The 16,904-nt window shown below is 46.1% G+C and overlaps 1 protein-coding gene across 5 annotated transcripts in view; it reads right to left on the bottom strand.

The window, feature by feature from the left end:
• STK32B (serine/threonine kinase 32B) overlaps nt 1-16,904 on the bottom strand; it is a 269,098-nt gene that overhangs the window by 163,915 nt on the left and 88,279 nt on the right. For all 5 annotated transcript variants that reach the window (XR_004423067.1, XR_004423066.1, XM_033106743.1 and 2 more), the window contains one exon: nt 16,041-16,192. Coding sequence is in view for 3 of the 5 variants with exons in the window: in XM_033106743.1 (XP_032962634.1) it covers nt 16,041-16,192 (152 nt within the window). In the remaining 2 variants the exon portion in view is untranslated. The remainder of the gene's footprint in view (nt 1-16,040; nt 16,193-16,904) is intronic.

Genomic DNA, 16,904 nt, shown 5'->3' with positions numbered 1-16,904 from the left:
TCCACATCCTCTCCAACACTTATCTTATTTTTTGTTTTTTGGTAATAGCCGTCCTAACAGGTGTGAGGTGCCGTCTCATTGTGGTTTTGATTTGCATTTCCTTAATGACTAGTGACATCGAGTATTGTTTTAATATGCCTGTTGGCCTTTTGTATATCTTGTATGTCTATTCAGGTCCTCTGCCCACTTTTTAAACTGGGTGATGTGTTTTTCTCTATTTAGTTGTAGGAGCTCCTTATGTATTTTAGAAATGAATTCCTTACCAGATCTTTGGTTTACAAATATCTTCTCCCATTCTGTAGGTTGTCTTTTCATTTTGTTGACTGTTTCCTTTGCTGTGCAGAGGTTTTTTTTTACTTTGATGTTGTCCCACCTGTTTATTTTTTCTTTTGTTGCCTGTGCTTTTGGAGGTATATCCAAAAAAACTCATTGTCAAAACTAGTGTCAAGGAGCTTTACTCCCTAAGTTTTCTTCTACATGTTTTATGGTTTCAGGTCTTATGTTTACGTCTTTGATCCATTTTGAGTTATTTTTGTGTATGGTATAAGATAAAGGTCCAATTTCATTCTTTTGCATGAGGATATCCAGTTTCTTATTTATTGAAGAGACTATCCTTTCCCCACTGAGTATTCTTGGCTTCCTTGTCAAACATTTGTTGACCGTATACATGTGTGTGTATTTCGGGGCTCTCCATTCTATCCCATTAGTCTACATGTCTGTTTTTATGCCAGCACCACACTGGTTTGATTATTATAGGCTTGTAGTATAGTTTGAAATCAGGCAGTGGGGTGCCTCCAGCTTTGTTCTTCTTGCTCAAGATTGTTTTGGCTATTTGAAGTCTTTGGTGTTCCCACATGAATTTTAGGATTTTTTTTTTCTGTGAAAAAATACCATTGGAATTTTGATAGGGATTGCACTGAATCTGTAGATTGCTTTGGGTAGTATGGACATTTTAACAATGCTAAGTCTCCCAATCCATGAACACAGGATCTTTCCATTTATTTGTGTTTTTCAGCAAGTCGTATAGTTTTCAGTACACAGATCTTTCAGCTACTTGGTTAAATTTATTCGTAAGTATTTTATCGTTGATGCCACTGTAAATGAGATTTTCTTAATTTCTTTTTCTAATACTTTGTTATTTTATAGAAACGCATCTGATTTTTGTATGTTGATTTTGTTTCCTACAACTTTACTGAGTTTTTTTCTTTTAGTTTTAACAGGTTTTTTTGGTAGAGTCTAAGATTTTCTATATACAGAGGGTGCCAAAAAAATGTATACACATTTTAAGAAAGGAAAACTGTATTAAAATTGTAATACTCAATATATACCAATAACAAAAGATGAATACAAGTCACGTTTGACTTCTGCAATTACGAGAGGTGCTCAAAGTGGTTACCATCAGCGTCCAGACACTTCTGATGACAGCGAACTACTGCTTGAGCAACACTGACCAAAATGTCCACTTGTATACATTTTTATGGCACCCCAGTATAGGAACACATCATCTGCAAACATAGATAATTTTACTTCCTCCTTTCTGATTTGGATGCCTTGTATTTCTCTTTCCTGCCTAATTGCTCTGGCCAGGACTTCCAGTACTATGTTGAGTACAGATGGTGAGAGTAGACATCTTTGTCTCATTTCTGATCTTAGAGGGAAGGTTCTCAGGTGCTTTTTTGCTTTTTGTTTTTTGTTATTGAGTATACTGTTAGCCTTGGGCCTGCCATAGATGGCCTTTATTCTGCTGAAGTACATTCCTTCTAATTTGCTGAGTTTTTTCTTGATCATGAAAGGATGTTGGATTTTGTCAAATGCCTTTTTTTGCATCTGGTGAGATGATCATATAATTTTCATCTTTCATTCTGTTAATGTAGTGTATCTCCTTTATTGATTTGCATATGTTGAAACATCCTTGCATCCCAGGGACAAATCCCATTTAATAATTATCCTTTTAATGTGCTGTTGAGTGTGGTTTGCTAATATTTTGTTGAGAATTTTTCCATCTACATTCATCAGGGATTTTGTTCTATAATTTTCTTTTCTCATAGTGTCTTTGTTTGGCTTTGGTATCAGAGTAAAATACCTGATATGCTGGCCTCATAAAATGAGTTTGGAAGTGTTCCCTCTTCCTCAGTTTTTTGGAAGAGTTTGAGAAGGACTGGCATAATTCTTTAAGTGTCTGGTAAAATTCACCAGGGAAGCCATCTGGCCCTGGGATTTTCTTTGTTGGGAGGTTTTTAATTACTAATTCAATCTCCTTATTTGTTATTGGTCTGCCCAGATTTTCTGTCTTAATGATTCAGTCTTGGTAGGTTGCATATTTCTAGGAATTTATTCATTTCTTCTAAGTTATCCAACACTAGGGGCATAATTGTTCCTAGTATTCTCTTATGATCTTTGTATTTCTGTAGTATCAGTTGTAATGTCTCCTCTTTCATTTATAATTTTATTTGATTCATCTTTCTTTTTTCTTAGTTTAACTAAAGGTTTGTCAACTTTAGTAATCTCTTCTAAAAATCAGCTCTTAGTTTCATTAATCTTTTCTATTGTTTCTCTAATCTCTTTAAATAATTTCTGCTGTAATCTTCCTTCTTTCCTTGTTTCTGCTAACTTTGGGCTTCTTTTTCTAGTTCCTTCAGGTGTAAATCTAAGTTGGTTATCTGAGATCTCTCCTATTTTTTAATAGACTTTTACCACTATAAACTTCCCTCTTAGAATTACTTTTGCTACATCACATAGGTTTTGGTGTGTTGCGTTTCCATTTTCATTTTTCCCAATATAGTTTTTTATTTCCCTTTTGATTATTTTTTAAAACCCATTTGTTGTTCAGGAGTGCATTGCTTAATTTCTACATGTTTCTGAAATTTTCTACTTTCCCCCTGTTCTTGATTTCTAATTTCATACCATTGTGGATGGCAAAATACGTGATATGATTTCAATCTTCTTAAATTTAATTTATGTTAAGACTTGTTTTGTGGTCTAACACAGAACCCATCCTGGAGAATGTTCTGTGCCTGAGCAGAATGAATGAGCTGGTTCAGAGAAGAGCTGCAGAGCCAAAAACTGGAGTCAACACCAGCCGAGTTAGTGTGGCACCACGCTCAGCTGTACGTTCCCTGGATGAACAGTAATAGTTGGATCTACACTAAGTACATTCCTTAGTTTAGGAGACCCCTGCAATCATAGACGTGGAGAGCAGATAGGAGGAACAAGGCCTGAGCTGAAGTGCAGGTACCATCCTGTGCAGGTCACTGTGTGTCAGGCCCTGCAGACCCTCACCGAGGACCAGCTCCATGTTTCTTGCTCATCAACTTGAGCAATGCAAGAAGCTGGGCTTCTCCCCAAAAGTGCCTTACACAACCTTGCTTCCTCTTCTTGCCTGTCCCCATACTTTACAACTGGAATACATTAATCGGGGGGTACCACTGACATCCCATTCAGTGAAGAGGAAATCAAATGGAACTTTTCCTAAAGCAAGACACTGGGTTGACAGTGATGAAAGGCAGAGGTCTCCCAAGGCTAGGTGGGGTGCAGGAACGCTCTCTGCAACCTCCACCCAGACGTGTCCTGTGAGCAAGGAGGCATGAGTATCTGGGCAGGAGGGAGTGCCTGCCCCCCCCACCCGGCACCCACTCCAGAGTGTCACAAAACACAATTGGTCTCTCCCCCCCACTCACTCTCACCTCCCTAGAAGGGGAGAAGATGCCCACCCACTTGATCAGAGCCTGACGTTCATTCGCTGAGCCTCACAAGGCAAGACCAGCTGTATTTTCCTGCTTCCTGTGCACATTCAGCATGTGCCGCCTGAATGGCTCGGTACTTCTAAGCCTGGCCGCACCGTACAATCATCTGGGGAGCTTTCAAAAGATGATGCCTGGGCCCTCCTCTCAGCTCAATGAAACCCGGCTGAGCGCGGTCCCGGCGCCCATGACGGGTAAAGCCAGCCCGGTGACCCAGTGCTCAGTGAGCTCAGAACTACCAAGGGACAGCTGCGCACGTCTGTCCGGGGTCTGCTCACCACACCCCTCCTACTGCTGCAGCCACATGTGGGTTCATGGATCCCACATCTAGATTGAGCTGGAGGAAGAAGGTTCTAATGTGGCCTGGAGTCCAAGCCAAGCTTTCCAAACCTGCTGTTGGCAGGACCGTGCAACGAGGCACAGGGGTTTCTGCCAAGATATTAGTAAAGCAGCACTCTCGCATCTGGCTCGGCACCCCTGTGGATTCGTTCCATTGCCCCACCCTGGAGGAGCAGCACCGGGGGAGGACCCCAGAGCCATGATGCCCTCCCAAACTACACAGGGAGGGTTTCAACCACCTTTAAAAATAGAAGAGCTTATTTCGGTACGTCTTGGCCAGTTCTACTAGTGACTTTAGGTGGTTTACCACATAAACATAGAAGCAAAGTGATTATAAAAATAGAAAGAGATCTGGGACCGACAAATTTTAATGTCAAGTAGAAAGCAAGGCAAAAAAAAAAAAACAGAGCAGAGAAATGCAAATCAAAAGGAGGAAATGAACATATACACTGGAGAAGGAACATTCTTCAATGTGTCAAGAGCTCAGGTTTTGTCTCATTTAAAAACATACATTTAAAAATCTAAGAACTAGACATTAGTCCCATTTTACAGATGATGAAACTGAGTCTCAATAGATTGTCCCCAGTCCTGCAGCCAGTGACCTGAGACTCAAGTTCAGGCCTCCCTGTCTGGAGCTTATCTATTCTTACAGCACCATGCAGCCTCTCTAAAGAGGTTTAGCTCTGAGCTGCCTTTCAATCAGCAGGGAGAGAATGACACAGCCAGATACACAATTTTCATTGTGAGGATGAGGGAACATTCCAGTTCCTCAGGAAAAATAAATTTTTTTTCTCCAAGCACTAACTTCAAAAAAAGCATCACTCAGGTGGAATCAGAGAAGGCTTCACGGATGAGTGGTGGGCAGGGTTTTGTGGTGCAACTAGGAGCTCACCAGGTGAACAAGGGTAGGAGAAAATTCAGGAAAATGGAACAGCACATGCAAAGACCTGGGCAGCGGCCTGAAAGTGCCTGGTGTTGGAGGCTCCAAGGAGTCGAGCTCTGGGGGAGTACGTGAGATTAACGAATTCACTAATGTTGTAAAGCTTAATGAAGCTGAAAACCAAGGAGAGTGAAGAGAAAGTATAATTTAAAGAGGTGGAATAGAATCTTATTACGGTGGGCCCCATGAATTTGGAACATGCAGTAATTCAGAGAGGTACAAGAAAGCACGTGAGGAGCTGAATTATAACAGAAGCAAGACTGGAGGCACCAATAGGTTTGCAAATATTCAGGAGTACATGATCACATAGCAACAAAGATATGCTAATGACAAACACTTAACGTATTCATGAAAACAGGTCCCAGGGTACTGCTCCAGTCTGCACCTTATTAGGCTTTCTACTTTCTGCAATGTTGATCTACCTGCCTCACTTGGGCCATTTCTGTACAAATAACCATCTTGTACCCTTAATTAAAACGACACTCATTGCATGCCCTGACTTGAGCTAGACTTGTGACCGAGAAGGGTAGCCTATGCCACCAACGTGAATTATAATGTCCCATAAACAATTTCCGTAAGAGCCAAGCCTCTCTTCGAGATTTAACATCCAGACACAAAACCTGTGCCTGGCTCGTGGTTCATCAGAAATCTCATTACTCCCAATACAGACCTCAAGGGTGTGCACTAAATGGAAATTGTCAGAGTGGTGTAGGTTGATTTTCCTTTTCACTGCACCACATTCAAAAGTGCATAATTAGAAGGGAAAGACAGGATTAGCCAGCTCTGTATAAATACTGTGCGTGGCAGGAATTTTAAACCAGCCTGACACCAGGATCTGCCGTTGAGTCTCCCACACAACCTGCACCAGCCAAATGCAGAGTGAGGATGTGGTGTTTGGATGTAAAGGCCAAGCTCCGGCACCTGGGCTCACACGGTCCCTCTGCCTACTGCCTCCTTCCCCCTCTTTCCTGCCTCCTATAATCCTGCCTCTTCTTGGGGATCGAGTACGACTCCATCACCCCATGGCTTGTCCGGATGAAATGTGGACCACATGGCTGAGTGCGCTGGGGTGGGAGTTGTGTGGGGTCCATTTGTACCCCTCACTCCTGCCAAACTGATCCCAGTGAAGCTTTACGGCTTTCTTCCACTTGTTCTTCAAGACCCAACTCAAATCTTGACTCAGAACGTCTTTACGGAACTAATGGACAATAATCTTCTGGGGAAAAAAATATCAAGCTTACTGGGACTCAAAGACGAGTAGTAAAATGACTATAAGGCACCATCTCCTTTTGTCCATCAAATTAGCTGGTGAGAAGTTGGTGAAAAGGATTCATAGAGCTTGCTTGTCAAGTGGCTACATTCTGAAATGCAGTTTCACTGTATAGTTCAAAAAACCTCTAGGTCCCGTGTGTTGACTTCTAGGAATTAATATTTTAAGCAAATAATCAGGGATGCAGACAAAGTTCTCTAATCGCAGTGATAGCTAACTTTGAGATTTACGCTTTGTTGGGCACCGTGGCCTCGTTTCACATTGACTTTGTGGAATTCGCACTCTATGAAGCAGGAACCATCCATCGTCAGACGTGATCAGGATGACACTGGCTAGCATGTGTCAAGCACTTTAAGGAGAAACTGACATGCAGAGAGAACGCAGTGAATTGCGATATTGCTATGACTGTCATCGTTATTTGCTGAAAAAACAACACATGTTCTACCGTGAAATGAAACTAAGTGGCATTGACTCCAGGTGGGATGATGGACGGGTACCGAATGGAAGAATCTACTTAACCAAATTCCAAGGTCAAGGAAACCAAACACGAGCATCCTGGTGATTCTTCAACTGGCATCTGATAAAATTCCCAAGATACGAAAGTCTTAGAAAAACAAGAATGAAAGGATAACATCCTTCAGGTTAGCAATTGCAACCAAACAAGGGAACAGGTTAAGAGGTAAAACAATGGGAAAAGTAGAATATGTTCATTCTTCGTTCAATTACTCACTCATTCTACCATTATTTCTGGGAATGGCCATCCCAGACCTGTTCCCCAGGGAGGCACAGTCAGGAAGGGAACGTGGTGCGGGGGGGAAAAAAGGGAGATCAAAAGGCTCGACCTTGACCTTCAAGGGCCCTGGGGCCCCAGCTACTGTGTTGTGAAGGTGTTCCTAGCCGAGGTCTCGCTGGGGATCCAGTACAAGAAGAATGATCCTCAAGGTCCCTTGTGTTGCATTTCCTATGAAAATACCGCTATTCTAGACTTAAGACCTTGCAAATCCCCACTCGACCTTTGATGAGCAATGTGGCCCTTAAACTGATACTGTCATTTACCGTCACCTCTCAAACTAGTCTCACCACAGAAGCACAAGTGGCCCTTTATCAGAGAAGCAAGCTTTCTTGACAGCGGGCACGTAGCACCTTCTTTTTCCTATGCCTAACTCATGCCCTCCTGAGGCACTGCCAGGCTCTGGTTGGCTGGGGGAGGTGTGTGGCTCTGGGGGAGCAGACGCAGTACTCCTTTCCTATCCCCTGTAGTGTCTGTCACTGGCCTGGGGCACAGCAGGTAACACACATCACTCTTCTTTAACCATTCATGTACCGCCTTTGATTTTACCAGGTCTGGCAATTAAGTTTGCGAACTTGTTGCAACAATATTGCTCACCTTTTTTGATATCAGAGGGATTCTTCATTATGAATTTGTACCAACTGAACAAACAGTTAACCAAGTTTACCATTTAGAAGTGCTGAAAAGGCTGCATGAAAAAGTTAGACGACCTGAACTTTTCGCCAACAATTCATGGCTCTTGCATCACGACAATGCAACAGCTCACACGGCACTGTCTGTGAGGGAGTTTTTAGCCAGGAAACAAATAACTGTATTGGAACACCCTCCCTACTCACCTGATCTGGCCCCCAAGGGCCTCTTTCTTTACCCGAAGATAAAGGAAATATTGAAAGGAAGACATTTGGATGACATTCAGGACATCAAGGGTAATACGACGACAGCTTTGATGGCCATTCCAGAAAAAGAGTTCCAAAACTGCTCTGAAGGGTGGACTAGGTGCTGGAGTCAGTGCATAGCTTCACAAGGGGAGTCCTGCGAAGGTGACCGTGGTGATATTCAGCAATGAGGTATGTAGCACTTTTTCTAGGATGATTCGCAAACTTAATTGTCCAACCTCATACATGTATTGGTTGATTTTCCTTGAGCTCATATTTCTTTTGATATGATCACAGAGTCTGGGTCATCCCTCCCTGCTCATCAGAGTTGGCTGTGCTTGGGCCCAGTTGTCAGCCCACAAAGCAGGCCAGGGGCTGTCAGATGGCAGACTCACAGAGCAGGACGGACAATCTAGGCTCCTGGCTATCAAAATGGTTAAGCAGCAAAAACCCTTCCTTCAACGACAGCAAATGTAGAACTCTAACACATAGAAAATGCAGAATGAGGCTGGACAGAGGCCTGGTCCCTGCACATCCGACCCCATCAACCCACAGTGACGCCTCAGGAACTTCCTGGACCCCCTAGGACTCTGGGGAAGCCAGGGGAAACCAAACCTCTTGGACAGAACCTAAGGCCTTCAGTGCACAGCTGAGAAAACTACAGCCCACAGAAGGAAAGTGTCTGATTTCCACGTAGAAGGTAAGATCCCAATGGCAGGTCTCAGATGTCCTTCAGAAATGCCTTCACAATGTCAAACAACTTTAAGTGCACCAGCTAGAAATATGAAGGCAGTGCCACGTTCTAGAAAGTGTAGGCTCTGGAGTCAGGCAGGCTGGTGTGAGTCCTGGCTCCAGCGCCCCTAAACTGTGTGGCCTGCACAGTCAATAGCTCAGCTTCTCTGAGCCTCAGTTTCCTCATGTGTAATGATACCTGCCAGGCGGACCTGCTGTGAGTAGTCAGTGCCACGGACCCCAGAAGGGGCCACTTCCTCAGGGCGTCTCCCTGATGCCACAGAGGGACGCCAAGGTTCCTCTCAGTTCACAGGCTCGGAGTTTCCTTCTCAGCACTTGCCAGAGTCTTGGATTCTACATATTTTTATGACTGTTTGATGTTTGCCTGTCTACACTGGGGAAGGGGCACGTCAGGTCTGTTTTCCTCTGCGCATGTCACCAGCACTCAGGACAGTGCCCCTGCGTGACAGGGGCTCGATAAAAAGGTGCTGAGTGAATGACTTCCCGTGAACCCAGAGGCAGTGCGGCGCTGGGGTGCAGGACACCCCATGGCTTTAGTGGAGCACACGGTCCACTCACGTCCAGGCCATTGAGCCTCCCTCTGCCTCAGCTGTCCCCGACAGGGCAGAGCAGCCCCGACAGGGCTCTGGTGCAGAAGGAACGAGCCAACCAGGGGGCAGCACTGAGAACGACGCCAGGCATCCGGCGAGTGCTTGATAAACGCTAGCTATCAGAATCGCTACCACCAGTGGTAATAAAAGGTGACTTCCCTTCCTCGGCTTCACAAACTGACTCTGGATCAGAGGCAGGGAGGTGGAAACACCGTTTGCTCAGTCAATGTTGGCACAGAGGAGCAAAATCATTTCTGTTGGCTTTAGAGGACCAAAGGTTTGCTTTTGGTTTTGGTTTCCGGATCAGTGTGGGTCAGCGTATAAAGAGCCAAGTGAGCCGGCCCCTCATGGCTCCCTGCATATAATCTGTGGGGAGCGGGCGCTTCATTCGTTCAACTCATCCATTCAGCGGGTACCTACTGAGCACCCATCTGACGCCATGACATGGTTCTGAGTGCCGGGAACAGGTGGGGAAAATGCAGACAAGGGTTCCCGCCCTCGTGGAGCCAGCCTTCCGTCGCGTGTGTGTGTGAAGGACGCATACAAAATAAATAAGCAACATGTGTTGTGTGTGTTACAAGGTGGAAAGGGCCACCCCGCATATAAAGCCCGCAAGTCAGGTAAGGATCGCCCAGGTAGGACGACCACAGAGAGAGCTCGAATGGAAGGGAACACTTGACAGAGACGTGAAGGACGTGAAGGGACACACCTTGCAGGTGTCTAGAGAAAATTCTCTCAGACAGAGGGACACATCAGGGGCAAAGACCTGAGGGGTGCTGCGGCGGTGGGCGTGTGCCTGGATTTGGGAGAACATCAGGGAGGCTGCCACGTGACTTTCAAAAACTCAAGGAGCAAAGCCACCAGAGTTTCCAATTTAATTAAGCTCACTACAGCAGCTAAGTGCTTCCCGTTAAAACGTATTACTAGGTCGGTGCAAAAGTAATTGCAGTTTAAAAGATTAAAAATTGCAAAACCCAGAATTACTTTTGCACCAACCTAATACATTCCAAAGCAATCTTTGTGTCTCTTTCTGGAAGGGAGCTTACCGTGAAATTGCCCGGGCACTGAGCGTCCACTGGCTTTATGTGTAGTCCTTACAGGTAGAACCAAATGCACTGCCTCCCACTAGCAATCTCACACGCGTAAACTGTTCAAAGAATTTACAGGTTGTTCTTCATACTTCAGTTTCCCTCAGAAGGAAGTACAGTAACGTACCCATCACTAACAAACAATCATTTCCAAAGGGCTTGCATCCACTGGGCCCCATTTCATGCGGCCCTCACAGAGCACGGAAGCTCTGCAGAGACGGAGAGGCTGTCTCACTCACGTCCTATCACAGTGTTTAGCACAGTGTTTGGCATCGCAAAGGCCCTTACCGAACATTCAGTGAATTAACTTCCTGAACGTCAGATGCTGGGAATACGGAGATGAATAAGGCCCAGTCCCATTCCCCAAGCAGCTCACTGCTAACGGAGGAAATAGATATAAAAACAGATAAATCAGCTGCCTTGTGCCGGAACTGAGCCCCAAAAAAGCACCGCCCTGGGGGGTGTGGGGGGCAGTCCTGAGGATGCTCGATGGGGGAGGTGACACCTGTACAAACTCTCCAAGAAGGCAGGAGCCATATGGCTTCTCTTTGTCTCTGTGACCTTAGAAATTAAGACAGTGCCTGGTACCCAGTAAAGGCCCAAGGAATATCTATCTCATGCGTGAATACTTATGGGAAGATGAGCAGAAGTTCTCACAGGGAACAAAGGCGGTCACTGTTCCAGGCAGAAGTAAAAGCATGTGCAAAGGCCTGGAGAGATACAGACAGCAAGACGAATTTCAGGTACCTCTAATCAGGTAGCACACAGATATACGAAGATGGCAGCAGGGGTAGTGTCAGGAGGAGAGAGTGACATAATGTCAGACGCCAGGTCAGGGACAGACACTTATCCTGTGGGCTGTAGGAGCCATGGCAGGGCTCTACTCAAAAGAGGGGTGTGCTCAGACTGTACTTGGGTAAGACCTGCCCTGTGCTCTGAACTAAATGTGTGTGTCCTGCAAAAATGTGTATCTTGGAAACCTAGTCCCCACTGTGATGGAAGTTGGAGGTGTGGCCCTTGAGAGGTGAGCAGGTCATGAGTGGGGAGCCCTCGTGATGAGATTAGTGCCCTTGTCAGAATAGAAAGGTGATCTCTCTCCCACAGTGAATTCACTGCAAGAAGACAGCCATCTCTACACCAGAAAAAGGGCCCTCATCAGAAACCAATCCTGCTGGGGCCCTGATCTCAGACGTCCCAGCCTTCAGAACTGCCAGAAGTCAAGGTCTGTTGTTTAAGCCATCCCCGTCTAGGGAAACTTGTTACAGCAGCCCGAGCTGGCTGCCACACCCTGTGTAGGACAACAAGTGACATGTAACTGGCTCAATGTGCAAACTCCACTTGGGAGGTTATAGCAATAGTCAAGGCCGAAGATGATTATTTTTATGGAAAGGAGGCTGCTTAGCACCTGGTGATTATCTGTAAAGGGCTCTATCCTTCATCTAAGGTTCCCCGGGGGCTTCCAGCCCTCCCGCACCCTCCTTTCCTGTCCCCCTGCTTTCGCCAGGGTGCCAGGGCAGCTACCCCGTAAGCAGCTTATGTAGTTTTACTTTAATCAAAAGTCTCAATGTTTTTTTTAAAAAAATTAACCATTAATTGAAGTGGTTCTTTCTTGACTTAGAGTGGCACATAGATCTGTGTCTTGACTCAGTCCATCACTACTTAGGGAAGGTTCTAGAAACATACACTTGCTATGAGAACTGTTTAAACTGAGTCCAGGTATCTGTTCTCATCCTATTCTGCCAGGTATTCATTCCCAGCAGTAAGTTGGGCAGGGAAGGCACCTGCCCAATTTTAAAGAAAACATTTTAACAGCTAGTCTAGTAACAACACCCAATCAGGTAAGTAGAAATGGATTTTGGAAATACAGTTTGAAAATACGAATGAACTACCCACCTATTGCCATTTATTTATTCAGGATAAAAACCTGGTACTAAAAACTCAAGACTCATCTTCCAAAGGCAGCATGTCATCAGGTCCACTGCTACAAGAGAATGAGACAGCAAGTGGCCCAGCCAGAGGCTAACCTGAAGAACAAGCATTCATCAAATCCACACCAAAGTGGTTCCCTGCACATATCTGGTCCTTATAGCAACCCTAGTACATAGCTACCCTTTCGCTTAAGCTTAACAACTACCTGAAGACCCCATCTCCAGACAGTCACTTTGGGTTAGGGCTTCATCATACGAATGGAGGGCGGGGGACACAATTTGATCCCCAGCAGCCTCAGAGCCTGCGGGAGGCAGAGCTGAGACTGGAACCTGGTAGGTCACATCGCAGAGCTAGAGTGTTCAAATGCTCCCCCCACCGCCCCCCTCCCCTGCTCTTCCACTCCCACCTCCGCAGGGCTCCCCTCAATGCACCCCCTCCCTGGGATGCGATTTCTTTTTCAATTCCCTTTCTCCTTTGCCCTGCTTGGCTTCAGCCCAAGAGCACACAACAGCTTCACTTCAGAACAGGTGAAAATACTGCACTTGAAAACGCAACCTGGACCATCACAGGCTTCGGAGCACACATCAGTCATCCTTTAGACAAAATTGTCACGAAAACTAATCCATGCCCAGCCCTCGACTGTGCCAATTATAAAGCATGTCAGCGAAAGAGAAGAATGAGAAGGGGCAGAGTCAGGATTTCCTAGGCTGCGATAATTCACCCTCTGCGTAATGAGATGAAGAGCTGGCGTACAATGAATACAAGGCGGTGATGTCCTTATGAACCCCCAAGCAATTCCACACGCTGCTCCCTTCCCACCAGGCCAAGAGAAGCAGCCAAATACAAGCCCAGCCGGAAGGGCTCCACGCAGGGAAAAAGGGGTGGTGGGCTAAGCAGGGAAGGGCCGGAGCCTTCTCACAGCAGCTGTGGTAGAGGGGTTGCAAGGATAGGCCATGAAACCAGACAGCCTGGGTTCGAGTCCCATCTCCTCCACTTACAAATGGTGGGACTCAGGTACCCTATCTGTAAAATGGGGATAACATTACGATGGTAGGAAACTAAAGAGGCTGTTAGGGAATTGAAAAAAACAAAAACCATGAAGAAGACACTAATCAAGTACCAATAAATGTCAGTGCTCATTTCCCTACAAGAACTAAAAACCACAGGCCCTGTGGGATCGTGTCGAGTTTGTCTCAATTCAATTGATTCAGTCAAGATAAGGAGCTCCTCTGAGCCCTGCTTTCCCTCAATGAGAAATGAGGCCAAAACTCTCCTGCCGTTATGCAGACTGCAGTACAAGGGTGTAAGGTATGAGGAACGAGCACTGGTCACGTGGCCGGCACAATCCACTGTTTTCTGGAAACAGCTCCCAATCTCCCTCTGGAGATCCCCCTCCCTCATTCTCTGTTTCCGAGACCAGGTGGGAACAACCTTCCACTGCCTCCCCCACTGCTTCTGGAATGGGCACGTGATCCATGCCAGGTCAGTCCTGCCAGCCCCTGACCTTCAGCCTCTGCTGCTTAGCTCGGAGGAGAAACTAGAGCAGCCAGCGGTCAGCGTGAGTCGTGGCTCTGAAAATAAAGCTAACGCAGGGGAAAGCAGGAGACGGACAGATATCAAGTCATCTGGAATTCCACTTTTTAGTTATAGACCCAAGAAACTCCCTTTTGGGCTGAAGCAAGTTTAAGTTTCTGTCCCCTGTACCTAAATAAATCCTGATAACATACAGTGTACAAAGCACTCACTACTGACCAAGAGATTGTGACTTACAGCTTGAAGGAGCTATCTATCTATCGATCTGTCATCCATCCATCCGTTATCATAGATATGTGTGCGCAAAGCGTGCACATGTGTGCTCGCATGCACGCACGCACACACACACCGTTCTATAGTGAACATTTTCATGTACAGGAAACATACTTTCATATCTTTTCCTCTCAGTTAATTCTCGAAACATTCTTAGCAGTAAACAGCATTATTATCTCCATCAACAGGTGAAACATGAAGGCCAGAGAGTTTGAGAGGTGACTGCAAAGCAAGCAGCAGATCCGCTCCTTTCTTGCTTATACTGGGAACACAATGCCATCAGAGGCCAACATTTGCAGTTTTCTTATTTACCCAGCACTTTCATGGAATTACGTGGTGTCGGTCATTAACCTGTTGGCATCTTGGAGACCGTGGACAGAGCATCCAAAAAATGGTGCCTCAGAAGGGACTGCTGTGACGTAACCCCCCTCCTCCAACCCCCGTCCCAGCCCTGACAAGCATCCGATTCCCTTGGCCCACTCTGAGGAATCTCCTCTGGGAATGTCTGAGCTCAGAGATCCTCATCTCAGTATTATTTACACTGGAAGATAACCAGAAACAGCCCTACATGACGTATATGGCAGGATTAGGGTCAGATGCCTCAGTGAACTTCTCCAGGTGGAATGCTATGTACCCATCAAAAAGGATTCACAAAAAGTTTACAGTCGTGAGATAATACTTCGAGAAGCCCATGAATTTGAAGGAGCAGAATACAAAATGTTACGCATGTGTTTTCCTATCAGTGACACACATCGATATAAGAAAAACAGTACAAGCAGAACTACACACTCAAATATAATCTGGACGTGGGCGCATTTCGGTCATGGTTGCCTTCCTCGGTGTTTCATTTTCTGAATTGTGCAATGAACGCTTTCCTGATTAGAAATTTACTTCAAAAAAAAAAAATTCCCTGTACAGCAATCAAAACATGAAGGGGTTTATTTCCCCCAAAGAACGGCCAGGTTTGAATCACTGCCAGATAGACACGCAGAACTTGCCTTTGTCACTCAGACTCTCATGTGTAACAGTCTCGTTTTCCCCCTGGAAATGCCCTCGTCTGCGGCGTCTGCCAGACATACCTCGATTTTCTCAAACAGCACAGTCAATGTCCCTCTTTGTTCTGTATCACCCAGGGTTCGGGGCGCTTCTTTGATGAGCAATCGCAATAACTGGTGGTATTAAGAGTACAAGCTGCACTAGACATTCCCTTCAGGGTCACCTTCATGTTCTTAAGATGAACGATCAGTCAATTGAGATGCAGAATGAAACAGAATTTATTTCCTACAATAGCCTGTCCTCTCCCCCTTCAACAAAACCCAGCTCGGGATACATTTAATCAGCGCCTCCCCCGTGTCTGGGACTGTGCTAGATGCCCAGAAACAAAGAACCAAGGAACAGCCCTTGCTTTTGTAGGTTCCTGGCCTACGTGCACTTCTCGGATGCGGATTTAAAGCAGAGATAATAACTAGGGATGGGATGGAGAGAAAGTTCCAGGACATGGATGCCGGTGGGCCTTGGGGGCTGGATTCAGAACTTGAAATGCAGCATGTCCACGCGGGGCAGCCATCCTGAGTCTTTCTTGCCCTCAATACTATGTGTGTGATTTTCTAAAAAGTCAGACTCCCCTTAGAAGACACTATTTGGCATTCTCTTATCACATTCCACATGTGTTCTCAGATCAACAAAACCCTTCTCTTCTAGATCTATTTTCAACGATGATTCACCAGGTAAGAGAACAGAATTAAAATTAAGCATACAATTTCACCAGCAAATGTACTCTACAAAATATCCAAAAGAATATCTGAACCCAGAAGATTTCATTCCTTTCTCTTTACAGCACGAGATGCTATCTGGCAGAGCCGTGCCAGCATTTGGCTCTGTCACGAGGAATTCACAGAGGCCACAGAGGGCGTCACTCACCACAGATTGACCAGGAAAGGATGCTCCAGGCCCTGCATGATCTGAAGTTCCCGGAACACGTTCCGAACTTCATCCCTCTCGATGCACTTCTGCTTGTTCATGTACTTCATGGCGTACATTTTCTTCGTGTCTCGCTTCTGCACGATGCATACCTGAGCGACAGCCAAAGGGAAGAACATTCAGGCCAACGCTGAAAAAGAAATGGCAGCCCTCATGCATTTCTACTCCGGGGTTCAAGTCTGTGTTCTGAAAACCTGCTATCGGAGCAGCTCGAGCTGTGTCACCACCTCTCCGCATCTGGAACGGGCACGGGACCCGCACCAGGTCAACCATGCCAGCCTGTGTCCTTCAGCCTCTGCTCCTCAATTGAAGGAGCTGGACCAGACTCACCTGTTCACCAAGTATTTACACTCAGTCTTGGCTGGTAGCAGTGCTGGAAAAGGAGCTGCAATTACAGAAAATGGAAGAAGCAGCCCTGCCCTCAAGGAGCTCACAGCCCAGGAGGAAACAAATGCACCCCTGTCTACGACCCAGAGATAGAGGGGGTCAGTGCCTACCCATATCCCCTGGCCCGCCCCACTTCAGTGCACACCACCTGCCAGCCCTAATTTTCTTTCCGGGGCACTCTGTCTGCCAGGAGAGCCCACTTTGGATCTGTGCGACAGACAGGCAATGCCAGAGTTAACCGCGGCAGGAGCAAAACTCGACCCGTGCTGGAGGTGGGCATCTAAGCCCCAGCCCCTTGTCCATCCAGTGGGATAAGTCTGGGGCTCCCGGAGCTCCCAGAGTTTGAGATTTTGCCCACGTGGGTAACTGGCTTGATGGCACACCCTTTACTGGCAGTCTTCCTGCCTCTCCTTCCCT

The sequence above is a fragment of the Rhinolophus ferrumequinum genome, chromosome 5 (assembly GCF_004115265.2).
Source record: "Rhinolophus ferrumequinum isolate MPI-CBG mRhiFer1 chromosome 5, mRhiFer1_v1.p, whole genome shotgun sequence".
NCBI classification, from domain to species: domain Eukaryota; kingdom Metazoa; phylum Chordata; class Mammalia; order Chiroptera; family Rhinolophidae; genus Rhinolophus; species Rhinolophus ferrumequinum.
The sequence above is the reverse complement of the archived record's forward strand: the minus strand, read 5'-3'. Positions and strand labels throughout refer to the sequence as shown.